The 27699-nt window shown below is 36.2% G+C and overlaps 1 protein-coding gene across 2 annotated transcripts in view; it reads left to right on the forward strand.

The window, feature by feature from the left end:
- LOC102591984 (uncharacterized) overlaps positions 1-27699 on the forward strand; it is a 50635-nt gene that overhangs the window by 17017 nt on the left and 5919 nt on the right. For both annotated transcript variants that reach the window (XM_015307400.1, XM_006344436.2), the window contains exons 14-28: positions 463-582; positions 5564-5637; positions 5787-5897; positions 6208-6306; positions 7223-7305; positions 7598-7746; positions 11370-11513; positions 11632-11739; positions 12407-12514; positions 23162-23269; positions 23368-23478; positions 24819-24982; positions 25098-25560; positions 26677-26784; positions 26885-26943. In XM_015307400.1, the coding sequence (XP_015162886.1) occupies positions 463-582; positions 5564-5637; positions 5787-5897; positions 6208-6306; positions 7223-7305; positions 7598-7746; positions 11370-11513; positions 11632-11739; positions 12407-12514; positions 23162-23269; positions 23368-23478; positions 24819-24982; positions 25098-25560; positions 26677-26784; positions 26885-26943 (2009 nt within the window). The remainder of the gene's footprint in view (positions 1-462; positions 583-5563; positions 5638-5786; positions 5898-6207; positions 6307-7222; positions 7306-7597; positions 7747-11369; positions 11514-11631; positions 11740-12406; positions 12515-23161; positions 23270-23367; positions 23479-24818; positions 24983-25097; positions 25561-26676; positions 26785-26884; positions 26944-27699) is intronic.

Raw genomic sequence — 27699 nt, forward strand, 5'->3', positions numbered from 1 at the left:
CCCCCCCCCCCCCCCCCCCCCCCCTCCTCTGCCTCCCCCCAGGGTAAAGAGCAAAGTAAAATTGTTAGAGGAATATGAATTATTTAAAATTTCATCATATTTTGCTGCTAATATTCTTTCAGTAAGAACTGATATACAATCCCATCCTTCACTTTGTCAGCATTACCATTTTTATCTTTTGCTGACCGTTTTACACAATAATGTGAATACTTCAGAATGATCTTTTTGTTGTTGAAAGGATATTCTTTTAGTTCTTTTTTGCATTGCTTGTGTTTTAACTATCTTTTAGTTTGATTTTGGGATTTTCCTATGTAAAAAAACACACATTCTATCTCTCTGCTGCTGTCTCCATTTTCTCTTCTTTCTGATAAAAAATTGTTGTGATCTAGTGTTAGGAGTTTGACATTCAAACCTTTTCTCTTTTATATTCAGCTTCAGTAATCGTAACTTGCTAATTTGTAGTTCCCGCAATCTGGGATTGTCGTGCTGCTTTTGCGTTTGGCCCAAGGGTTGTACTTGGAGAAAACCAGTGAAATCGTTATGACTCTTGGATTTCTCAGCCAGCTTGTGACTTTCAACATGGTAATCCACACAAAATTAATTTTTCTTTGCATAGTGATTTTGATACATCTATTGCAACTGCCCAATCTAAGCGATTAGAGTTGTTCCTTCGTGTCATTGCATCTATGTAAATGCATTTGCACTGATTTCTAGTTGATTTAGTGTGCCTGATGACGGGTGATACATTTGTATCCATTTGCACTGGTGGTTGCAGATGATGTTTGCTATGCTACTTCTGAAATCTTAGTTCTCTTAGTCCTTTTCTGCTGTCCATTTCTTTCTACCATTAATATGGTACTTTGTCAACTGCAATAAGGGCTGCAGTAATGACTGCTCCTGTTCTTTAAGAGCTCTTTTGGAAGGATACCTTGTAATTGGATTTGGGTATTACTGAATGTAAATTACACAATTTTGGATTGTTTTGTCTGGTGTAATTACATGGCCTGCATGGAATAGGATGTAATTAAGGGGAGTAATTACACTTCCCAATTCTCAAGAGGAGTTAAGAGTTACTGGTAATTCCCAGGTGATTTTTCAAATTCTTTTTTATTCTAGTCTTTCAAGCATATTACTCCCGCCTGTCCAATTTATGTGATATAATTTGAACCGGCATGGAGTTTAGGAACGATATGAAAACATTTGAAACTTGTGTTGTAAAATATGCCATAGTATTTGTGTGGCTATAGCCTTTCACATGCCATAATATTTGTGGTTATAAAAGATTCTCATAAGGGTATATTGGGAAGTGTAAAGTTAATTGTTTTTAAATTTAGAAGTGTCATTCTTTCTAGAACGGACTAAAAAATGGTATCACATAAACTGAAAGGAGGGATTATTATTGTATACTTATTTCTATCATTTCCAATATAGGAGCATTTATTTTAAACAATTTTGTGTTTTGCTGGTTTTCTTTCTTTTTATAATTAGTACAAGTATTTTGTTATAGAAAAATGTTTTCGAAACTCATAAATTCTTTTATTATTTTGAATGGAACAAATCACAGATTCCATTATATTCATGTGTGGAAAGAAACTGATTACTCTTTATGATAGTAGCTATCAATTTATAATTAATAAATATATATTTTTAAAAAATATGCATTTTAAATACCTAGTAATAAATAAGATTTTATATTTTTATATGCACATATATTTGGTACACATTAATTTTTTTTAATCTAAAAAGGTTTATTTTATCATTATTATTAACTTCATTTTAAAAATTTAAAATATATCTATGTAATTATACTTGTGCAGCCAAAATGACATGGAATTACATTGTAATTATGTTATAAAAAATAAAGAGTCTTATGTAATATGTAATTACTACCCTAGTAATTACACCAAATCCAATTACGAGGTGTTCATCTCAACAAGCTTGCCCCACTTCTACCATACTTTCAAAGAAAACAAGTCAAATACTCAAAACAAGTGTTTTGGAAAGACCAGCCTTGTGATAGGTCTTTTCATGTCTATGCAAAGCCTAAGTTTGTTCAGTTTCACGTTGTTGAATGGAAAGAGGTATTCTTTGTTTCACTTAGGGGTCATTTGGTAGAGTGTATTAGGAGAAATAATGCATGCATTAACTCTGTGTATTAATAGTACCTTGTTTGGTACACTTTTCAACCTATGTATAACTACTAATGCTTGCATTAATTATACACTCTATTGTGTATTAAAGTGTGTATTACTAATATCATGGATTTCTAGGTATTAGTAATGCAAGAGATTTAATGCGTGCATTAGCACGGTTAAGACTCAATTACCCCTCAAAACCCTTTTTACATTTTTTCCACCATAATTGTGGAGGATATTTTTTTAAATTAATATTTTTATGCAATGCATGCAATTTTTAATACACCAAACAATGCATAAAAGTTATCTATGTATAATTAATGCAAGCATAACTAATACAAGCGCTACTAATGCAATCATTACTAATATACTCTATTTAACATTATTTTTATACACTCTACCCCTTAGTTGCTAAGTTCATGTTTTCGTAAGTTTCTATTTGTTAAAAGAGATGTGGTTTTGATGAAGTAAGAGGAGAGCAAATTACACAAATAAAAGATATTTCTTAATAGATTTGAATGGTACTATGCTGCAAAATAGATAAAGTCTCTTAAATGGCTGTAGTTCAGCTTCTTTGGCATAGGATATTGCATATACAAACTCCAACAACTTGCCAAACAATTATCTTTACAAGTTTCTATATTTTGGTCAAACCATATTTGTTCAACTTCAATCATTGCAGGCATAAAAAAATAGTTGGCATTCTTGCTAGATTGAAAAATATTGTAGGGAGAATGAAGCAACTTTTAAAATACTTTTGATAAGAATGGACCTTGGCCAATCCTAATTCAATCCCAAATACCAGCTCATGAGGTGAGGATTGACCTAGTCCATAGAAGGAGCCTAAAACACCCACAACTGGTCTAAAAAATTCAATACGAGAAGATATGGCACTTGAGCTGAATTCAACCTTAAAAGTTAGGTCATGACTCAAGGATTGCCAAAGACAATATAAAGAGACCACAACCCATTTCAATCTATGTGGGACGTGACATGACTCCACACAGCCAGGATTGGACAATTAGAGGGTGATAGCATAACACAAGAGCTCAATTTTGAGAAACACAAGAAAGCATCTGATGGGTCTAACACTGGTCTGCTACCATGTGAAGAAATGGATCTTATGTCTAATTCAACTTCAAAAGTTATCATGAGAGGAGGATTGCCCAAAACCATTTAAGGAGACTACAACCTAGTCTCTCAAAAAAAAAGGAAATGAGTTGTCTTCTTATAAGATCTTTGAGCAATCTTGATGAGCTACCTTTTGGTGTTGAATTAGTCTTATGGTCCATTTGTTAATATGGTACCAGAGTAGACAAAATTCCTGTGTTCTAGTCTCACCACCTCCCATTATCAGAAAAATAATTTCCACATGCTTGGCTCATCAAATAGAATCAAACTTGCATGTGTGGGGATGTGGTGAAGGCATATATATAAGTAAATCAAAGTATGCTCTCTTTAACAGCTTTAGCTTTTAGATGGGATGACCACCCACTTCAACATGGTATTAGAGCGAACAAAAGAATCAAGCCTGCACGTGACATGGTGTATTGAGAATGCTGTTAATAAATTAAAAAGTGTTCTCTCAACTACTTAAATCTTTTAGATGAAATGATCACACAAATTTAGTGTGGTACCAGAGCTAAACAGTCCCATTCCTATTCTTAGTGTACCCAGTGCTAGCCCCCCATGTTGTGCCCTCCATGTTTCAGATGTCTAGTCTTGGTTGTGTGGGAGTGTGTTAAGTATCCCACATTGGTGGATGAAATCAAGTGTTGTCTCCTTATAAGTTCTTTACAGTCCTTACCTCATCGCTAGCTTTGAGTTGAGTTAGATAACTGCTTCCTTTTTGTTCCCTTTCCTAAAGGGGTAGAAACAAGTGAGAGGGAGATCACTAACTTGCTTAGACATCAAACTATTTAGTGACTAGATCCTAATCTCTAGTAAGCCCTGTCAACAACATAATACCCACTATAGTCTCACAAGTGGAGTCTGGGAGGGTGGGGTGTACATAAACCTTTACCCTACCTTTGTGGGCTAGAGAGGCTGTTCCCAATAGACCTTGGACTAAAGAAATCAATTTGCAGAATATGTTTAAAAGAACTACAAGAGTAAAAAACTATGCTGAAAATATTGAAAAAGAGATGTACTAACAGTAAAGTAGTAAACTTAAAAGGAACCATAAAAGTAATAAAAATTGAAGAATAAGATAATTAGCTTGCTTAATAATAATAGGTATGGAAAATAGAAAATGCTCAATTACCTACTAATCGTCAATCCTAATCCTCGACCTCTATGCTCTATCTAGGGTCATGTCCTCGATGAGCTAAAGATGCACTATGTTCTGCGTAATCATCTCTCTTCAATCCTTTCCACTTTAGATTAGCTAGGTTTGTATCAATTCCTTATTGAACCTTTCTTGGATATATGTCTAGTATGGTTTCCCTGTATGAGTTCATTATCTTCCCTGGTGGATAAATTCTGATGATTAAATGCTACTTTAATTGTCAGATGGACTTTTCTTATCTTGGAATTTTCTGTTCTCCCCAATCTTATTTATACTTCTATCCTTTTGTTTTACCTAGTTTCCTATTTACTTCTTTGATTTCTTTTTATTAGATATTGGTTGCTATCAAATATAGATGGCTGTGCTCCTATGTCTTAATGCACATGTTTTCCAAGTAACATAACTTTTGTCAAGGGTGTAGCGGAGAGAAAGATCTGGAACTCAACCTTTCTTATTTGCTTTAACTGGGAGTCGTTGACTCCTTTCTGTTTAGGACCAACTTTCTATATTCAACTCTATGTTCTTTTTTGTGTATAAAAAGAAAAGAGGATAGGAAAGTTGGCAGGTGTAATGGTTTACTCTGTACAATCAGAGATCGGAAAGTAGAGAGGTAGCTATGTGGATTCAAAAAGGCAACAACAGCAAGTGTCTCCTCATAAGTCATATCTCTGAGTCATTTCACACTGCAATTGTTACCTCAACCATGGTTGCTCACTCTTACCTTCCTGCATTTACACTCTAGTCCTTATGCTTTACGGAATTGGAAGTGTTTCTTGATTCTTTTCACTTTCAATTTTATCCTTTAAATTGGTTGAGATTGAGTTAGTCGAGGCTGGAATAAGAGTTAGTTGACACTTGACCCTTAGAGAGGTTGAGAATAAGAGTTCAGATTGCATCTATATTTGCTTCAACTTTGAGGAACAACCGTAGGCCATAACAAAGTTTTAGAGATTTTATGCCCATTAGTGTGAAAGTTTCCAAGTAATGGAAAAATATCGGTTCCTCACTATGGAAACTTTGCTGAGATACGGGAATTGATGATGAAACTTTTGTAATCCTATTTGCCACCTGTTTCTCATGGCATGTCAACAATTGTTTTGGCTATTGATTTTTCTTGCTGCTGATAATATTGTGTGGTTAGGGTGTTTGCTATTCTCTTCTGGACCTTGGTGGCTATATGCACGATGAAATGAATTCACCAACAGAACACCTGCGGTATGGCTATAAGTTCATTAATAAACCCCCTCAGTTTTCAATTGAACTTTATCCTATATGCTTGTTACTTAATCACCAAAAAAAAATTCTCAAATTCTCGGTAAAATACTATGTCTTTTCATTGACTAACATCCCTTCTTCAACTGCAGTATTAATGTGGCTGAAATCATTTGTGCCTGGATCAAGAATCTGTCTCCTAATTGCTCTGGTGTGGCGTTGATGTCAATGGGAGTTAACATTTTAGCAAAGATGTTAAAATGGTAAACCTTTTTGTCTATCAAGTTATTAACTTTAACTGTGTTTACTTCTCTGGCTCCTTTTCAATGCTACTGAATTGGAAATTTTGAAGAGAATCCTACTATATTACTTTTACATTACCTGCCTTTAGGTTTATGTTCTGTTGGGTTATTGAATGAGCATTTTGTGGTCAGAGGAAATTTAAATAGCTATTGAGTTGTGTTTATCTCCCTGTTGGATAAATAACGGAATCTACCATGAAAGACATTATTATTATTTTGTCGTTTAGTTTTCTAGTTAGGTTTTCTAATTCTTCAACTTTGCTTATTGCAGCTCACCATATCATGTTTCAAGATTGATAGTCCAGGCAAATATCTTTGATGTTGCTTTTAAGACGAATCCCTTCAAAGTTGACTCCAATGGCTTATCGAGGTCAGATGGATCCACCTTTCTCCTACTTCATATGGAATTTCCGTCCTACTAAACGTTTATGAATTTTGTGGGCACAATCTGGTGTATTTATCAGGTTTACTTGTGATTGGTTAACTGCAACGTTTTGCGTACAATCTGATTACAATTGTGCTAGTGGCTTTTGACTGCTATAAACAACTATGACCATAATCTTTTGAGTAATAATGTACTATGAATTGATTTCTACATTGCTGTCCTTTGAGCTTTCCCTTCATGCACGCTATCTGTTGATCCACTCCTGTACCCTGAATGGGTTGATTATATATGGCAAGGCTTGCAAAGCCAAACCCTTTCACCCATGATGCACAAGGCTAAATGGTGAAGGGCACTTTGAATATGGAGTTTTTCTTTTGTTATACTCGTAAATAGATTTGATCACTATAAAGTAATTTTCTATGTGGAGAGGATTCTAAAACCCAAATTCAGTCGTTCTCTCTCTCAAAAGTATCAAAAAAGTTTATGTTGCAAAGGGCATGATACCTTTTATAATAAAGTAAAAGCTTCCCAACCAGAGCAAATTTGAAGACTTCAATTAGTTTCTATTTTGATTTTTGGTGATAATGGACTTCTATCAGTATCTTCCTTTTTTTTTTTTGAAATTAAAAAAAAAAAAAGGAATACTGTTGTCCTTTTTTTGACTTAAATTTTACTTTTTGTGTTACTGTTGTTTGCATTCAAAATTGAATCTTCTATCAGACATATTAGTTGTCTGCAATCTACAAAAAAACTGATGTGTAGTATACCTTGGACAACATAGTTTTGTTCTAATAGTTTGCTGTTTAGCCTGATGCTTTTAACTGCATCAAGAAACTTCTGTAATTCTTGAAAAATCAAAATTATCTGGACACCTTATTCTGTGTTTTTTGGGCTGCTTTAGTGGATCGTGGTTGCTTTCTGGTCGGCTCGCGAAAATGCTTTTGATCGACTGTGAGCAGAATGATTGTCAATTGACACTTTCAGGCATGTTCTTTAGTTGTATTTATTTATTTACTTATGTTTATCAATTATGTTTGACATGTTTGTATTTTATATAAAGTTATTGGTGTTCTAATTGCTGTTATACCAAGGGTGTCCATCGCTTCTGTCGCTGAAACATAGATATATCGCTTCTTCTGTCTAACCCAATATGTTTTTGGGAGTCTCATTTTCATTGGCCATTAGTCATGACTGCCTATTTTGTTCGATTGTGCGACTAGATTCTTTATGCCATTTTCTGTAGGGTTTATCTTACACACTATTTTTTGATCTTCAGTGCTTGACTTCACCATGCAGCTTATGGATTCTGGAATGGAAAACGATGTTGTCCTTGTACTAGTCATTTTCTCCATTCAGTATGTCCTTGTTAATCATGAATTCTGGAATTATAAAATCAAGCACACTCGGTGGAAGGTGACACTGAAGGTACTCCTCTCATTTCTATAATTTAAACAGCTAAGCTTGCTTGAATGACATGATGTTTTCTGCTTAAAATAGTCCTGGTTGGAGATTAGGCAACCATTTTGGATATTGTTTTTTTTTGTCTCCTTTATTGAGATTCTATAGAATAGGAGGGTTACGGATGGGGACGGAGCTATGTAGGACTAAGGGGGTTCATCCCAACCCCCTTTCGGCAGAAAATTGCACTATTTATACATGATTAAAATTAGTTTTTTTAGGTATATATCTATTGTGACTTGTGAGAAATATATTATTGAATTGTTGTTGTTTACATTATTACATTGAGACCCTATTTATAGGCCCTAGAATACAATCCTTTACCAAGTAGGATGCTATTTAGTATTCCTATTTCTATTTCTATTACTATTTCTATTCTAATAGAATTGTATAAACCTATTCTTATTCTAATAGGATTGTATAAACCTATTCCTATTCTAATAGGATTGTATAAACCTATTCCTATTCTAACACTCCCATCAAGCTAGTGCATACAATTCATGTACCTAGCTTGTTACAAATGTAATTAACACGAGGACCGATGAGGGGCTTGGTGAGATATCTGCAAGTTGATCACTCGACTTCACAAAATTGACAATCAATCCCAATGTGCTTGGTCTTCTCATGAAATACTGAATTTGATGCATAATGCCGATAAAACACGGGAGTGATAAAATTACAGTGTTGGAACTTCCCAAACCAAGCTTGCAAAGACTGTTTCAGACCATAGAGTGGCTTACGTAAATCTGATCCATTTGTTGCCAACCCATATGATTTAGAATGTTAAGAAGGAAATTCCAATTGACATGATCATAGGCCTTCTGAATATCAAGCTTACACAGGATATTGAGTGTCTTTTGTTTCACCCTAGAGTCCCCCAGCTCATTGACCAATAAAGCTACATCTATAATTTGCCTTCTTTTCGAAAAGGCCATTTGGTGTTCATCTACTAATTTCCCCATGACAGTTTTCCGCCTTAGTGATAAGTTTAGACATGATTTTGTACCCTCCTCCTATCAAGGTAATATATTTCACACTACCATTATTTATCTTCTTCTCCATTTTAACCCTAAGCTTAAACAATACTCATTTCATGAACTTTTCTTTTGATGAAGTAAGAAGTTTTATTGAGAGACATCAAGAAGATGCAAGAAGGTGACAAAAAGATAGGGTTAACTCCAGCAATACTGCCTAAATTATAAGGGAGCTAATGAAGTCCAGAAAATTTTAAGGGCAGGTTACCAACGAGAGATTGTGGCAGCTAAATAAAAGTAAAAAACATCTAGGGTGTATTCATGTTTTCAATTTTTCTCATGTTCGGTTTGTCAAATATTTTGGAAAACATTTTCTCTAGGAAAATAAGCTCCTTAAAAATGAGGAAAATGACTTCCCCAATGAAAGTAGGGAAAACTAGTTGCACTAATGATATTCCACATTGATTGTGTCCTCCCCACCCTCCAATACACCTCATCTTTACCCCCACCCCCCATAGCCCTCATCTCCCCCCATCCCACACCCCTACGTCCCCATCCCGACCACCCATATCATTTGTTTGAATTATATGCAAATGCTTTTAGGATAATATTATTTGCTTATCTACCGAACACAGGAAAATAAGCAAGAAACCCACTTTTTTTCCTAAAGAACATTTTTCAAGAAAACCTTTTCCATGGAAAACATTTCCTAGTCTTAAGGGTGTGGGTAGGAGTTGATACTACATCAAACATCTGCAGTTCTTTACAGTCCAGATAACCCAGAAAATGCAGGCTGGAACCGTGTTACAAATTTTCTTGATGGCAATATCAACTTTCCACAGACTCCTGCTTTCGCAAGCACTTTTGGTGCAGATAGGCATGACCCATGAGAGCCCAAAATAGTGAGTAATTTACTCCAGATATCCCCAGCTACTCTAAAATGCAAGAGGATGTGGCTGTTGGATTCATTCTGCTACATGCACCCGTTCACAGTTTGTATACTTCTTTTGAGGTTGTTTTGTGTCAAACAGGCTTGATATAGAGCTGTCCAGCTGAAGCAGGCAGTTTGGTGTTCCATATTTGCTTCCATGGCCAACTTTCTGTGATTTCAGAGTAGGAGATCATCTGTGCATAGTATGCTTTCACGGAGTAAATACCATTACTTGGTGTACGCCAGTGCATACTATCCTCTGCTTGGTCATTGATGTTGCATCCCTCTAGCTAAGAATTAGCAAGTAAGCTCATCACGTGTCTACCAATTTCACCATAGTGGTTTGTCTTGAACTCAGTTCTTCCAATTCTCAATTTTGGACATGTTTTCTGAATCATGGAGCCCAAGAGTTTCCTTCACTGTAATGTGAAATGGCCACAGTCAGGGTCACTGGCAATGTTGAAGAGATTGGGAATTCATTCAACAATATTAAAATTCCCTACTCATTTCAAGAACTTGTACAATACTAAAACCAAATGGAAGTTTTACTACAGAAAACCCTCCCCCTCCCAGTACTCAATACAGAATTATATTCTGTGCAAGACGGGCATACTTTGACACACAAGTGAACTAAACTATCTATTAAGGTCCCCTTGTCTCCTTTGCACTACCCTCGCGGTGCGAAGTCACAGCGCAACCTCCTGGGACCTGAGATTTCCTCGATTCACATGGGAGGCTGTCATAGGAACCCCTGTAGGTCTCCTTGTTTTCTTTGCATTGTTTTCCAGTTTTGGCCACTCCCATTAAGCAAAACCACTTCCAACATGTTTTCTTCATATCTCCACGTATTAATGACCTTTCTATCCTCATGCGGTCTCTCACATACTTTGATGCTAATTAAATTGCACTTATATCTTATGATTAATTCTAATTAGTTAGGAATAATTTACAGGGCTTTACATGAGTATATTGTCATTTTATTATTTGAATAAACGCCTCCTATTTTAGGTTACATTCAAACCAAAGTAAATCAAGTGTAAGTGGTCACTACATCTTGTTGATATTGGTTGAGAAGTTGATGGAGTTTAGCCAAATGATTGGGCTGTATTATGACAGGTTTCATCAGCTCAAATGATCAATTAGCAGATGTTCTTTTCTCGTTCTTTATAGTACTCTCAGGCTGCTATCCAATATCAATACACTCAGATGTATATATGTATTTCATATGAAAAGGTGTACTATCATCTTGATTAATGTTGTTTCTGTTGTTGACGGGTGAAAGGTAACTGTGTGAATCCTATTCCATCTTCTTCAGATTGTGTAATGTCCAGCAGTATTGATTTATTAGTAGTGTTATATAGTAATCACGTAGCTACTGTTGCTTCATTTGCTTAATATCTTGTAATTTTGCTATCTTATTTCCTTGCAACCCTGCTTCAAATTCTTCTTTTCTTTTGAGCTGAGGGTCTAGTAGAAATAACCTCCCTACCCTGCAAAGGTAGGCTAAGGTCGGTGTACACCCTACTATCCCCAGACTCCACTTGTAGGATTACATTGGGTATCTTCCTATTGTTATTGCTATATTTACTGAGTCATTCTCTGTGTTACAAATTGACTTTATAATCATTTAAATTATACCGTCAGAATGCTAAGGAAGATGGACTTTGTTATTTATTTGCTTTTAGGTGCTTGAAGTCTTGAAGAAATGCATTTTGTCCATTTCATATATCCAGAAACTTGGTGAAGTGGTCAAGGATATTTTATTTGGTGATTCTTCAATCCACAATGCACTCTTTCGACTTGTTTGCACAACTTCAGATGGCCTGGAGGTGCATCTTGCAACCTGTTGTTCCCTTAAATATGCTAATAAACTCTAATGTGCGCTGAATCTTTAGCCAGCATGCAGGATCCACACTTGATACCATTGCTTTATGTTTTCTTCAACAGAAGCTCTATTTCAGCCGGCTTTATGGACTGACAGATATTGAAGGATTACAGCAGGCTATTGTCTTGGGATTGGATATTCTTTCCAGTATGCTTTCTGATTTGTCAAGGGTATGCTTGATAAAATTTTTGCTTCTCTTTATAAACTTCTTGAAGGGTTGCATGCATTTGGAAGAAAGTTCGCTTTTCTTCAATCTCTGCGCCCCTGTTCCGTTCCACCTCAGGTTGAATAAAGCAAAATCTTCCTCGTCTGTTACTAGCTTATTTCAATAGGAACCGAAATGCTTGAGAAATTCATCCCGGAATGAATGCTTTTTTGTGGGTGAGAGAGGATGAGAATAATGTAGTGTGCATTTACTTATTTGAGCTCAATTCTTCGAGCTTATTTTTTCTGGGGATCCAGATTGAGTTTGCTGTCGACAAAATCAGACATCAGTAATTCTTGCATTATTTTTTTTGGAGCATCTGCATAAAGCATTCTAATCTTTAATCAAGTGAAAGTTGTCCCAACTTGGACTTCATGATCTTTGTCTAATATTTTTCTCATACCGACACCCTGTTGAGTTGTTTATTTTTCTCTCATCTGTGATATTTATAGATTTCAGAGTTTTCCTGCTTTCTTTACTGCTGGAATCAGTCTATTAAACAAAATTTACAGCACATAGGCTGAATGAAGTTCATTTTCAGAAGACTGATATTCATGGATATCCCTGATCTTGTTTTACTTTGTGAAGATGTTTGACAGGAAAAACTAAAACCTGCTTATGGTTCATTTCAGGTTGTGCCCACTTTCACCGTCTTTTGTCAAGCAGTCATGTCACTGACGGCAAAACCAGTGCCTGTGGTTACTGCTGTGATATCACTGATGTCATTCTTCCGAAATCCTGTATGTTGTCATCACTATTTAATTGAAAGCAATTTTTTTCTTGCTTTGAAATTTTTTTTCGGAGTTGAGGAATTTTCTGCTCATTTCCCTAGTGCATTAATACATTCACTTTGATGTCACCCTTCTGATTGTTGCGATAATACAGTTTCACTAGTTTACTGCTTCTTGTGGTGTTAAGGTTTTGAAGATTGTGAGTCCCTATTCTTCCTGTGTTATCTTGGTTTCAGTGCTGATTTCCCTATTTAGGTCAGGTTTTGTGCTGATCCAGTACTGAAATCCTGTTTCTCCAGTGCTGCTTCATTTCCGAACCTGATAGCTGTGTTAGTCTAATCTAACTTTGGATTAGATTTCTTTCAGTCAGGTGCAAGTTGTCTCAATTTACCAATGTTATATATGTAGTGGTAATTGTTGAAATGATTGACCACCTCATCTGTAAACTTAAGCTGTCAAAGAGGGGACACTTTATTTATTAAGGTCCGCAAAAAGTCTTCTCACGTGTTAGCCTAATTCTTTTTTTTTGCCGGCCAAGCATGAAAAAATACTTTTTTTTATTTGGGTGGCGGAGAGCTACAATGTTTTATTTTGTTATGCGACAATAATGATCAAAACAAGATGTGTGAATTTCATCAACTGTCCCAAAGTCTCCAACAACTTTATGTTATGATTTAACCCGTTCAAGGTGAACTACTATCTCGGTCTTTATAACTTAAATTGCTTTCTGAAACAACTACTCCCTCCATCCTATTTTATGTGGCACAGTTTGACTTGGCACGGAGTTTAAGATTTTTTTTTTTTGAAACTTGTGGTCTAAACCAATCCTCAGATATTTGTGTTGTTGTAAATCATTTTACTAGGGTAAAAAGGGAAATTTTAAAGTGATATTGTTTCCAATTATATTAAGTTGACATTCTTTTTAGGACAGACTACAAAGGAAAGGGTGCCACATAAAATGAGATGGAGGGAGTATAATTTTCCTGGCGTTATGTCAGGTCCCAAATTACCCCCTAGACATGATTGGGCACCAATTACACACCACCGACCAGACGAGCCTTTCTTGAGCTTCAAGTGCCTCATCTTCATGATCAAGGAGAGTATAACTTGAAGATGTGTACTTGAGGTTCCTTGAAGTGTGAAAAGCATGTTCTTGAGCCTCAAACCTTCATTTCAAACTCTCTCCATGCCCCTGACACAGTTACTTGATGAGATGCTCTTCAACTCCCGAGCTTGCCTTGGCGTGTATGCATCACTTGTGGTCTTGAATATGCCATAACATTCTTACACATTTGTAAGATTTTTGAAACTTATGATTTTAAATATGCCATAACATTTGTGTGGCTATAAAAGTTTCTTATTAAGGGTAAAATTTAGAAATGAATCATTCTTATTGGAACTAGACTAAAAAAGAAATAAGTTTTACTTAAATACAAACATAAATGGCTTTCTGAGAAAGACCCAATCTTCAATACATAAAGGAATTTCATGGGTGCACCAAATCAAAATGAAAGATATACTTCTCAACTGTACCAAGTTATTTTCACCTCCTTAAAAGCTCTCTTATTTTTTTCTCGCCAAACAACCCAAGCGGGTGCAAACTTCAATGCCATGCATCTTGTCCTTCTACAATGTTTCCAGATGAACATAACCACTTTTACAATGTCTAGCATCATCTGAACTGACCCAAACCATCTAACTATTTCCCACCATAATCTAGCTACTAAAAAAATGTATGAGTAGGCTGTTGACATCTTCACCTGAACCCTTGCACATAAAGCACCAACTGACATAAATAACCTTCCTCTTCTCAAAATCTCAACCGTCAGAATCACCCCTCTTATTGTTAACCAAGTTTTAACACATTTTTTTAGGTACCTTAGAGATCCAAATCGAACTAAATGGAAAGACAACCTCCCTTGTCAAAGGCTTCTCATAGAGAAACATAATAGAGAATTCTTCATTATTACCCGTCCACTTCCTGAATAGTGGCTATGTTGTGGTGTACATTGTTGCGGAGTGTATAACCTTGCCACCTCCAAGTGTCTTGGGATGCTGTGGAGAAGGTGTAGAAAGAGCTGACATGTCGGGAAGGGGGAAGCAATAAATGGGAGGGCAAATTAGTGGTGTACAATGGAAGGACTAAGGAGATGGGAAAGGGAGGGTAAATTTGCCCTCCGATAAACTGGATCAGTTATTGTATATCCACTGTGAAGTTCTCCGTCATCATAAATGGTAGTTATGAAGGGTTTTTTCCATCACAAAGGGGATTGAGACAGGGAGATCCCATGTCTCCTTTTCTTTTTATTTTAGCCATGGAAGGTTTAAATCACATGATCAGAATGGCAAAGAGCAATGGGTGGATTAAGGGTTTCCGTGCTTCACCTAGCAAGGGTAGTTCTATGGAAGTCACTCACCTATTATATGCTGATGACTCACTGGTTTTTTGTGATGCAGATATATCCCAGATCAGACACCTTAGAGCTATCCTAACTATTTTTGAAGGTATTTCTGGATTGCATGTTAATTGGCATAAGAGCTTTATCCATCCAGTCAATCAGGTGGACAACTTGCCACTGCTAGCAGATACTCTTGGATGCCAGGTGGCTCCCCTTCCAACCAAATATCTTGGTTTACCTTTGGGAGCCGAAAACAAAGAAACCGAGGTATGGAATGAAGTCTTGGAGAGAAGTGGCAAAAAACTATCAAAGGTGGAAGAGCCAATATCTATCTTTGGGAGGTAGGTTGACACTCATCGAATCTGTAATGGATGCCCTCCCTATTTATATGATGAGCTTGTTCCCAATTCCCAAGAGTATAGAGAAGAAGATTAACATGTTAAGGAGATCCTTCTTGTGGCAAGGTAGTAAGGAAAAAAGAGGGTACAATCTGGTTAAATGGGATACCCTCACACTCAATAAGAATCACGGGGGGTTAGGGATCAAAAACCTTAATATCCAGAATGAGTCATTAATGCAGAAGTGACTCTGGAGATTCTGCACAGATGACAGGGCTCTATGGAGAAGATTTATCGTTGAGAAATATGGTTTACTAAACCTATGGTCTACTGAAGAGGTTTTGGGTACTTTTGGTTGTTGTGTCTGGAAGTCCATCAGAAGGTTGTGGCCACAATTCTATACCAATATCTCCTTTAAAATGGGTGGAGTAAGAATAGATTTTTGGAATGAACTCTAGATAGGGGAAAACAATTTGAGAACTCTGTTTCCTCGGCTATATGTCTTAAGTTCACAAAAAAATGCTTTAGTGTCACAAGTCTGGAGTCCACAAGGATGGAATTTGGTTTTCAGGCGAGCTATGAATGACTGGGAAGTTACAGAGATTGCAAGATTCCTTCAATTGTTGAGTACGTTTCCTAGGATACTTAATGGAGCTGACAAACCTATTTGGTTGCTTCACAACAAAGGGGTTTTTACAGTTAAATCTTGCTATTGGAAGAAGAATAACAATCAATCCACAACGGGCTTCTGGCCTTGGAAGCAAATCTGGAAGGTCACAAGCCCCCTAAAAGTTTCTTGTTTCGTATGGTTAACAATTAGGAGAGCATGTCTAACTCATGAAGTCCTACAAGGAAAAGGAATGCAAATCTGTTCAAGATGTTTTATGTGTGATCAAGACGCAGAGAGCAACTTTCATCTGTTCCTTCATTGTAAAACAGCCACAAAGTTGTGGGACATGTTCCTCAATATTCTTGGGGTCAGTTGGGTGATGCCAAAGTCCACTATGGAGCTGCTTAACTGTTGGAAAGGTATCGGTAGTAGAGGATCAAAGGAAAACTGGTGGATGACCATTCCAACATGTATCTGGTGGACACTATGGAAGGAACGGAATACCAGATGTTTTGAAGGCAAGAGTAGCAACATTCAGAAGATACAGAGTTAGAGTCTTAGTTTATTGTATTTTTGGTGTAAACAAGAGTTGGGGGATATAGTAGCACTAGTTGACTTCATAGGTAACTTGTAAAGTTCTACTTTTGGAGTCCTTTCAGAGGATTTCCCATACTTTTGGTGGGTGTAAGATTCTTCCTCATCATTTTTTGGATGATGAGTTTTTTGTGAATACAAAGTTACCCTTGTCTCAAAAAAAAGGAACTCAAGCAAAAATCACTAGCTAAAATTCATAGAATCAAAATTTTAAACTTAAAAATTTCAAGTGGATTACGAACATTGAGAATATGAATTCTCTAAATTCAACTTACCCTAAAAATTCTAAGTGAAATAAATGGGATAGTTTGATGATTGAATTTGAGAGGGTAAGGTTTTGGATTTTTATGACAAGGTCACTGTTTTTTTATGGTTAAGATGGTGGACTGTGCTTCCATGGAAAAAGATATCAACAGTGGTTTGCGGCAAAGTGGTTGTAGCTGTGAGATGGAATGGTGGTTTCTAGTGGTTAAGAAATCAAGGATATGGTGGTCTATTGGGTGTATTATGATGGAGGAGATGTTCCTTGATGGTGGAGAAATGTGCCGACTATATATGTATGATAATTGTGTCGACAAATAGTCTTACCTTCTGGGATGGAAGAAATGAGCATTTACTGAAAATGGTCATTGTAAATAGAGCAAAGAAGCCTCTCTACCTCCACGAGGTAAGGTAAGGTATGCATACACTTAACCCTCACATACTTCACCTGTGGGATTACACTGGGTATGTTATTGTAAATAGAGCAAAAAGACCAAACTTTGTAGACCCATTTTGATTTCTCGAGCATCAGATTTAATCTTAATTTTTACTTTAAGAGAGTAGTCCTTGAGATCAGGACTAAGTGTCAAGTGTAAAATGTATCTGTAGCAAGTTACCGACCAAGACAAATCTTGAAATAGTAAAGCAATAATGAAGAGAATGATGAGCTTCATAGAAGTAAAAAAAAGAAGAAGAGGGTGGGTGGTATATTTTTTAAATATAAAATTTTATCTGTAGAGTAACATTTTTTTTTCCGAGTAACATTACCTATTGGAAGCTAATGGAACAAGAGGGGGAATCCTAATTTTTGGTACAATAGGATATGGGATGCAGAAATGGGCATACTCTTATCTCTTGCAAATTTACTCTAAAGACTTGAGAGTTTACTTGGCAACTCTCCCGTGTATATGCACCTAGTGATATAAAAGAACGAAGAAGTTTGGTCGGAACTTGCCAGTGCCATTTCTCTGGACCATGGGCTGTATATGGGAACTTTGACACTGTATGATTCCCATAAGAGGAGAGGAATTGCTATAGAATCAGTAGAGCAATGAAGGACTTCTCGGAGTTTATTGGTGACATGGAGCTGGTTGATCTACAACTATCAGAGGGCTGATATACATGGAGACAGGGTGACATAGGGAACTGCTATTAGGTTGGACTAATCTCTAGTATCAATGGACTGTAATGAGAGCTATAGGAACGTTAAACGATCTATTCCTCATACAGTTACACCTAACCATTTTCTTGTGATATTGCAATGTGGCAATTGGGATCGAGTTAAGTCCTACTTCAAGTTCGAGAATTGGTGTGCTACAAACAGAGGGCTTCAAAGAAAGGGTGAAGGAGTGGTAGGAATCATTTGTGTGTGAAGGGAAGACTTGACTATGTTTTGGCTTTCAAACTAAAGGCTCTCAAGGTTAAACTCAACCAGTACTCCATTCAAAGAAACCTGGAGTTGCAGAAAGATTGTATTCTCAATCAATTAGCTTAACTGAAGGAAATCAATGATCAAATGAACCTGAATGAGGAAGAACTGGTCACGCAAGCATCTTTAACTATGGAATTTGAGAATATTGCAAGACATGACGAAGTGGCTTGAAGACAAAGATCCATGGCCTTGTGGCTAAATGAGAGGGACAAAAATACAAGATATTTCCATAGAGTAGCAAATTATCATAAAAGACTTAACAACATTGGTAAGTTGTTAATTGTGTGTCTGTGTGGGGTGGAAGTGGGGGGGATTCTGATCAATCCAGCTGATATAGAAAAGGAAATTGTCACCTTCTATCAGGATTTATACTCTATATGTGAAGGATTGAGGCCTCAAGGCCATATAGGAAACTGTCCTAGGATCAATTTTTGTCTGAAGATAATGTGTTGCTTCAAAGGCCAAAACCCCTTTTAAACACGAGATATGGGATATTGTGAAAGCATGTGCCTGGGACAGAGCCCCTGGACATAATGGAATCTATATGTTCTTTTTTCATCTAGTGCTGGGAAGTGATAAAAAATGAAGTGGTAGTTGCAGTACAAAATTACTATGATCAAGTTTTTTTTCTGAAAGAAGCTGTAATACTACTTTTGTAGCCTTGGTTCCAAAAAAAAAAGTTAGAGGACTAAAGGAGCTGAGAGATTTCAGGCCCATCAAGCTCGATAGGGAAGTATTTACACGGTCATTTCCAAATTCTTGACTGAGAGATTGAAGAAAGTAACATTCAAATTGGTGGCCAATCAATAAATGACTTTCATTAAAGGAAGATATTATGGATTCTAATTTGATTGTCAATGAGATGGATACGAGAATTAGAAGCAAGGAGCCTGGAATCTATGCAAATTCGATATAGAGAAGATTTATGATTGTCTCAACTGGAGCTACATATCAGAAACTCTGGGGAAAATGGGTTTCGGTGACAGATGTTCAGCTGGACTAAATATTGCATCCATACAGACGTACAGTTAGGTTTCGATCCTTGTATATGGATCACCAATTGGTTCTTTTTCCATCCAGAGGGGCTTGAGACAGGGTGATCCCCTATCTCCCTTTTATTCATCGTAGCTATGGATATACTTAAGGTTAGAGGTTTTAAGGTGAGTTCAATGATAGACAACATTCTGGAGAATTCTCATCTGTAATGTGCAGATGACACCCTAGTGTTCTGTGAGACCAACTGTGAATACTAAGGATTATTTCCATTCTCTTTGAAGATGTAAGCTTTTTTTATCTAGTAAATGATGTGAACTAGTTTCATTTTTTGGTGAGTATTCTTGGTGGAAGAGTTGGGGCTCTACCTACTGTATCTAGGGATGCTTTAGGGAGCCGAACACGAGACAAAGGATATATGGAATAGAACCTTGGAGAAATGTTAAAAGAAATTAGCCAATTGAAAGAGCCAATATAGTTCAATGGGAGGAAGGCTAATTCAAGGACCATCGAAATTTTAAACAGAGGTTTCCAGAAATGTATATACTTTCTCTACTATAGGTGGCATCGGTAGCAAAACTATGGAGCAATCAAGACTAGAATCTCACTTTTAGAAGACCACTTAATGATTGGGAAATAGACAGTCTAGAAGATCTGTTTACAACTTTAGAACAGGTCAAGGAACTTTCAACATCTGAGCATAGCATTAGGTGGAGTGGGGAGAAGCAAGGAAATTTTACTCTTTAACATTGTGAACAAGGCATTGCACTCTTCTAACAATCGAATTGAGTGTTGGCCATGGAAGGTTAAAATACCATACAAGGTAGCAGGCTTCACCTGTGTGTTAGCTAGAGAAGTTGTTCTTACACATGATTCCTTTAGAAGAAAGAATATCAGTTATGCTCTAGATGCTACCTTTGTGGAGAAGAGGCAGAGACAATTGTTCATCTCTTTTTATATTGTAATAGGACTACTCAACTATGGAGGATGTTTCTCAGCCTAAGAGCTGTAAGTTGGAGCATGCCTAGGAGCATAGTTCTAGCATGTTGGAAAAGAGAAAGAGCTAACTCTCTTCAGAAGGAGAGATGGAAGGTCGTCTCAACTTTTATCTGGTGGATAATGTGGGAGGAAATGAACAATAGATGCTTTGAAGATAAAGATGAAGCTAGGTACTTTTGTATTTTTGGTGTAGAGGAGATTGTGTTGAAGACCATGAATCAATTTTTGATGTTTTAGACTCCTTTTAGATGATAGAGGAGTTGTGTAATTTTGGATGATTATACCGTCCTTTCATTTATATACAAACTAGTAAAATAACGCGCGCCTCGCGCGGGAATTCAATATCACAGAATTTATAAAATAATACTTAAAACCTATCGGCCATTAAAATTAAAACACTATATTATCTTACATACAAGATTACGTAGTAATGAACATTAATAATTTTATAATTTATCCTTTTGCTTCCAGGAAGGTTACTATTTGATATATTTGGGGAATCAAATGAACATAGTAAACAAATATTCTAATTTTAACTTGTAGAAAGTTCAGCCCTACCTTTTGCTTTACAATATCATTTTAAAGTTCCTAATTTAAATGTATCATAAAAAATTATTAAAATGGAAAATTAAAGGAAGAATGTATCATATTGGACAACAATTCAACTTATCATATATACTTGAAAGGGAAAAATATTACACAAAACTATTTAGTTTGTTTGGGTGCTTTTTAAAAATCAGCATACTTGTGTAATGAAGTTCAATTTGAAATTACACTTCTATTCCAATCGCACTGTAGAGAAACACATCTATTACTTCAAGAAAAGTATTTACAACTTGCTGTAAACTTGATAATCTATCCATACTTCATATTGAATATGAACAATTAATTTATTGTGTAGTTATTTATGTCTTTGGGATTAAAAGAGGCTCTAGTCTAGTCATATTCCTCTATAGGTCATCCGACACAACATCCTTGAAGCCATGTCAAAAGTTTATTATTTCTTGTCTTCTTTTGCTGGTTCACATTGCACATCAAGGTACGATAACGTTTACATGCTTATTGTGCCTTATCGGAAATCTCACAACTCTTTAGAAAAGTTACAACCCTTCGGAAAGGTCACAACCTTTCATAAAAGTCACAACTTTTCATAGAAGTCGCAACTTTTTATGAAAGTCGCAACTCTTCATATTTCATTCATACCTTTAAAAATCCAACAACGTGTACTTCATATATCAATTCAAAGCTCTAATAAATGACATTGACATTCAATCTATATTGTACCACCCCAAGAAAAAAATATGATTAACTCAAATCACCAACGGTAAAGTAAGATTATCGAGAAACGGTAGACTAATGCATGCAGCAATGCAATTATACATAGGATAAAGTTTGACCCAGTATTACTATCTGGTGATCAATTACTTAAGTTCAAAGGGGGCCTGATAGTTATACATATGGAAGATTTGGTGGAGGCTTAATTTGTAAGATGGTGGAGACAATTGTGAAGGTTTCTGAGAGGAGGGGAAGACTAGTTTTGGAGATAAATAAACTAAAAGGGAATCCTGATTTGTGGTGGCGCCATGTAGACAGGCCTAGGGTTCTCTTTTATATATATATGATATGTTACTTTTCCCAAAAAACTAACTTTCAACTATAAAAATAAATAATTATTTTTTTCTGATTTTAATCTTTCTTTAACTTGTCGTGTGATGTGGATCTGATGTATCATCCATCTCTGGGCAACTAAGGAACACAAATTATCGGAGGGGTTTAAAATACTTGTTTTGAACGAGTTGAAGTGCCCGATGAAACTCCATTGAGTGGGGTGGCCGGGACTTCAAAACAGTGTAAGTAGAAGTTGTCTATTAGACTACCTGCCAATATAAAAATTGACATTCTTTCTAAAACACGAAAATGTAGAAAAACGGCAAGGCCTGCTTCTGGGGCTTTGCAGCATATTAAAAGATGGGATTTTTTAAAGAAAGGAGCTAATGAAGAAAATTAGTTCGGTATAAAATGCAAGAAAATTAACTAACACTAACATTATCATTCTCAATTTTTTTTAACTAACATAAACAATTATTGTTTTAGTAAGAAAATTGAAAAATTAATTGGGTGAAATATATGAAGCTAAAAATCAAGTTAGTCAAGTTCAAGAACCATTTTCTGATTAAATGTAAATTTGCCTATTAAAGTTTCCGGTGACTAGTTTCCTTGTAATTTCTAGTTTCTGTTCCTAATATCTACATCATTCATCATAATGCTGTGTTAATAATCAATATATTGATTTGCCAACTCTATTTATTGTCTAGTGCCACCCTCTTAAAGGCAGAGGTGCTGGGTGCATGCCTTAGCGCTTTGAATACTGCAGAATCTTTAAGAGGGAGGTCACGTCGGTTCAGGTTTATATGTGCCTCTAGTAAGTATTAAGAAAAACTAGGTTCCTCAATGAAATGTGACAAGATTCTTATGAAAATCTAAGTGCTGACTGCAAAGAGAAATAATATGGATTTGTTTTTATAGTTTTAAAACGAAATCAACCTATTCTTTTTATCTAATACTGAACTTTAGGATAATGTAAACTACAAGAAAGAACTTGATCTTGCAGAATGTTTCTGGAAAAAACTCTGTGCTGCATCAAGGTCTCTCTTTTTTTTGGGGTGGGGGGTGGGTGGGGAAGAAAAAACTCAAAAAAGTAAAAAACGGATAAACAGGTTTCTAATGATGAGCAAAATCTAAACCATTTATTGCATGTATGTGTTTTATTTTGTTGAACCTTTAGCGCTCTCCTGTGCACTCTTCTTTTAGTTAAAGGTTGCAGCTTTTTTAAGGTTGTATCTATCTACTTCTCTCCACTATTTTTTATTTATTTCCGGGTAGTATCAGAAATTACAAGAAATAATCTTCTGTTGGTCAAAATAGAGTCTTGGCATTCAAAAGGAAACCAAAATAGGTTCCAGTGAAATCATTCCAAGGTCTAATATGGTTTGTAACTGTGCTAAATGCAAACATCTGCTGCCAATGCAGAAGATACAGGTGGGTGCAGCAAGACTGCTCTCCAGGTTGTTTATTATTGGAGACGACTCACAATCATATGCACTTAGCAATGTATATTTCGGTCTGGATGACAAGCAGGTTTAGCTTTAAAATATCAGTATTATTTTTCTTAAGTTTATTATTTTGTGGAATAAATGTTAAGCTATTTTAACTGATCTCAACTAATGCATTTGCAGATCTATAATTTTAAAAATACCATTTGTAGCATTCTTTGTCAAGAGAAAGTAGAAAGTGAGGATCTCATAATTGCTACTTTCAAGATGCTTACTTCTGCTGCACGCTATCAGGTAATTTGTCACTTGTTATTTTCATTTTGAGCTCATAATCTGCTGCATTGCTGCCAGACCATGGGATCTCCTATATCTGAACGAGCTATTGCCCAGGAGCATTTAAAGCTATTATCAAGCCTAAAGTCCTTGAGCCCTTGAGCTTCAAACTTGATCCAAGTTAATTTTTTTACCAAGGTCATGGGTAAAGTAGAAAATGATGAAGATGGAAGGCGTTGTGTTAGTTCAGTCCCAAATTTTACCTTGACATAGAAATATCCCGCCAATTATTTAAAGGAACGAAGGAAGGACAACTTGCTGTATTATGACCATTTTGCCTCTAAATCAATTTTATTGTCATTAAAAAATGTTTTCATGACTATATTATGCATCTTTATTCAAAGCTTCTGCAACACTTGCTCAGGTTATTTTCAGTATTGTTTTGTTACAATGGGGTGAAAGTCAATAAATAGCTTCTTATACCCATTTTTACCTTAAGCAATCAAGTGGAGAATGTAAACTCCTTGTTTCACACAGCTGTAACTTATAATGTGTGTTTATACAAACCAGTCAATCGCCATTGTTAAGAACTCCCACATCGGAAAAGGGATGGGCAATTGGTCTCCTTATATGTACTTGGACATTCTTCATCCTATGAACTAGCTTTTGAAGTTGAGTTAGGACCATTATCCATTTCTTTATATGGTATTAGAGCTAGACCCGATGTGGGCCACTAGGAAATCGGGCATTGGGGTTGAAATACCCCCAGTCCATGAATGTGCACGCACCGGACTGGACAGAGGAACCCCAGATAAAAAGAATATCCGGATCTGGACGTGGAGAGGGGGTGGGGGGTGGGGGTTGATGAATGGATTCCTTGGCTCCTTATAAGGCTTGGGCCAAATAAGTTTCCAGGGACAGTTGTCTAGCATGGAGTTGCAGGAGCATAATTGCTGGTAACACTTTACAGTGTAGTTGCCTTCTCCCTGATTGCGCCATTTTATTCTATCTGTAGCAATAGGGTTCAGGTTTCCTTGCAGCAGATAAGTGTTGAGGTGTAGGAGCTCAAATAATTCCCACTCATAGAGATTCCTGTACTTCTTCATAGTGTGATGTTCCAATTAACCCATTTTCTGTATGCAGCAATAACAGCGATATCTCCTTTTTCCATATCCAATGGCAACTCTCACAGTAACTGTTCCTATCATTTTAGATGTCACTAAAATGTATTTATTTGATTTTTTGTTACTTTTAGTGTCTAATCCCTTAATAGATTTAGTTTTAAGAAATGAATTGGGTATGAAAAAGATCATAATCTTTGGCCCTTTCTGGTATTTAAATTGAAAACCATTCTTTCATAGGCTTCTTTTCTTACCGCTGTGATCGCTTTGGAAGAAAATTCAATTTCTGAATCATGCAATGGTGACAATCATCCAGCCAACAATGATGCATTACAGTGCAATGCTGCAAACATATTAGATTGCATATGGATTTATGTTAAAAGATCTGATGATCTTGTGATGACGTAAGGTTTCTAGTCATTTTTGTTATGCCATAAATCATTTCATTATTCCTTGTGACGTTTAATTATTGAGGTACTCCATGATTTGATTTAAGAGTTCTTTTTTGGTTTCTTTCAGCAAATCACGTATAATGTGTAATGTGCTAAACTTCCTAAAAGCATTATGGCAAGGAGCTGCTCATTATACAAATCTTCTGAAGCAGCTGAGAAATTCAGACTTCTGGGAAAAGCTACTGATTTCTGCCGTGCTTTCCATAAGTAAGAAGAGTTGCCAATCTGATAGCACGACCGAATTGGAGCTCCAAAATCTGGCATACAGATATCAGTGTCAACATAATGTATTGGATGTGGTGGCCTGTGAAATGATCCTGCAGAAAAAGATTTTACATTCTGAGTTGGTCACAAAAGAATCTTCCAAATGTTTACATAACGGGTCAAATGGCTGTAAAGTAGCAACAGCTGAAAGTTCATGTAACCTGAAGGAAATTTTTGGAGCGTGGTGTGGGAGCTCATTGGATGCGGAGACTATCAAGACATTTGTTTCATTTGAGTATGATGATTCTGTAAAGCTGCGTGCAAGGGTGAGCTGTATTTCCTGGAACTCTTGTTTTCTATTCTGATTGTACGTATTAACTAAGTCTCCACATTGGTTTATGTTAGCTTACATCATTGCTAGTTCTGACTTTCAGCTTCATGTTGATAATGCCTGTGAATAATGACAGAGGCATTCTATTTCACTTTGCTATTTGTACCTTTGGATTGAAGTTGAATCCTTATAGTTGCTTAGATTTTAATCTACGTCTTCATTTTCTTAACTAGGGTCTTGAGGAGGCGAAATAAAGTATAATTAAATAAGTTGCAACATAATGTGTTAGAGCTAGAATGTTTGAGTTAGTATACCCATCAAGTTGCGACATGAAGTGTTAGAGGTGTTGAGTCTTCAATTTTATTTCACATTGGACTACATGTGTAATGTTTGACACAGGTAATATTTCACATGTGTATTTTTTTTTCTTTATCAAAAAAATAGATGTATCGTGTGCTCAACAAATTATCAAGTCAGCAATACGGCTTTCTCTCTTGTTTTCTCTAATGACACGAAATCCTATAAGATCTCAAGATCTTATCAGATTCAACCTATTAAATGTTGCATGTGTTTTGTGAATTCAAATCTTTCTTTCTTTAAATAGTTTTATATCTATCATCTCCCCGTTGTTTGTTCCCACGGTGTTTGCATGTGCTTGGATGGTGATGCCGGTGTGGCAGTAATGTCTAGCGCACAGCCATTGAGGACGACGGATGCAGAGCGTGGTGGTTTGTTATGATATTATTGCAAGGAATGGGACTTGAGTCCCTCATCGGTTAAATGGGGAATTGATGTGGGGCTTATAGCCTTGGGCTCTCCCACCTTGATAACTAGCTTTTAGGGTGTGGTTCTCCTAAGGTTGTATCAGGCGCTTTTTCAACTCTCTAGGGAGTTTTCAATTTTTCATGTAAACTCCACTTACTGTTCTTTTGATTTGTTTATTCTGAATTTGTTCTAAAAATATCACCTTCAGAGTGAATGGAGTTGTTCAAAACAGCTTATCTTTTTAATTGATATGAGGCTTTTTCAGTATTTTCTGGAAACCTTCTTATTGTCCCTTGGTAATACATCAAATGAGTATGCCTTAAATCATTAGTGATAGTACTTGCAGGTTGCTGCTGGTCTGTTTGCTGTGCGCATCATGTGTAAAGTAAAAGGCGGTGATAGAGGAAGTTTGTCTGTTTCACTTGTTGATAAAGTTACTAACCTGTGGCAAAAGGTTTTATTCCTTTTTCTTTTTGCAGCATTTCAAACGATATTGCATTTCAAACAATCAGAGATACTTATTTTCTACATTATGTTTGTTTTCCCTTTTACAGTTGAGGAAGTTGCCAGCCTTTTCTGAGTTGATGGCTATTTATACGAAGCATGGTTACAGGTAAGTGCTTGATTTTTTCATGCCTTGTGAAAGTGAGACTGGTCCTGGAACTGGTTTGTCTGTTATTTACTACTCCCTCTGTCCCAATTTATATGAGTTAGTTTGACTTGGCATGGAGTGTAAGAAAGAAGAAAAGACTTTTGAAACTTGTGGTCTAAAATAAGTCCTAGATATTTGTGTGGCTAGAGCCTAGAAATCATTTCATTAAGGGTAACATGAACATTTTAAAGTTAAATTGTGATTAATTATTGAAATGTGTCATTCTTTTTGAGGGAGTAGTTCTCATTTATTATATGATAGCGATATCCTGATCATAGTCTTATTTGACATGAGTAACTAATAGTGTGGAGATTTATAGTAATTTGTTACTCAAGAGTTGAGGCAGAATGGACCAATTGTGATTACTTTTTGTTGAGTAATAATTTAAATCAACGGGGCATGCATGTAATTATACAAAAAAGGCAGTTGGGACGAAGCATTCTGCGTTCACGCAGGGTCCCCGGAAGGGCCACACCCCAAGGGGGCGTGATATAAGCAGCTGTTTTCCATGGCTCCAAATCCACAACAAATAGGTCACATGGAAATAATTAACCGTTGCTCTAAGGCTCTCCTTCATGCGTGTGATTATACAACCCAAAAATATTTTAGAAGCAACTGAAATGCAAAATACCTTGTGTATCCAGTGGATCAATCTATTCTATAAGTTACACAAACTCAAGACTTATTCTTTCTTCTGTCTATTCTGTTTTCTTCCAG

This window comes from Solanum tuberosum, unplaced genomic scaffold, assembly GCF_000226075.1.
Source record: "Solanum tuberosum cultivar DM 1-3 516 R44 unplaced genomic scaffold, SolTub_3.0 scf00055, whole genome shotgun sequence".
Taxonomy (NCBI): domain Eukaryota; kingdom Viridiplantae; phylum Streptophyta; class Magnoliopsida; order Solanales; family Solanaceae; genus Solanum; species Solanum tuberosum.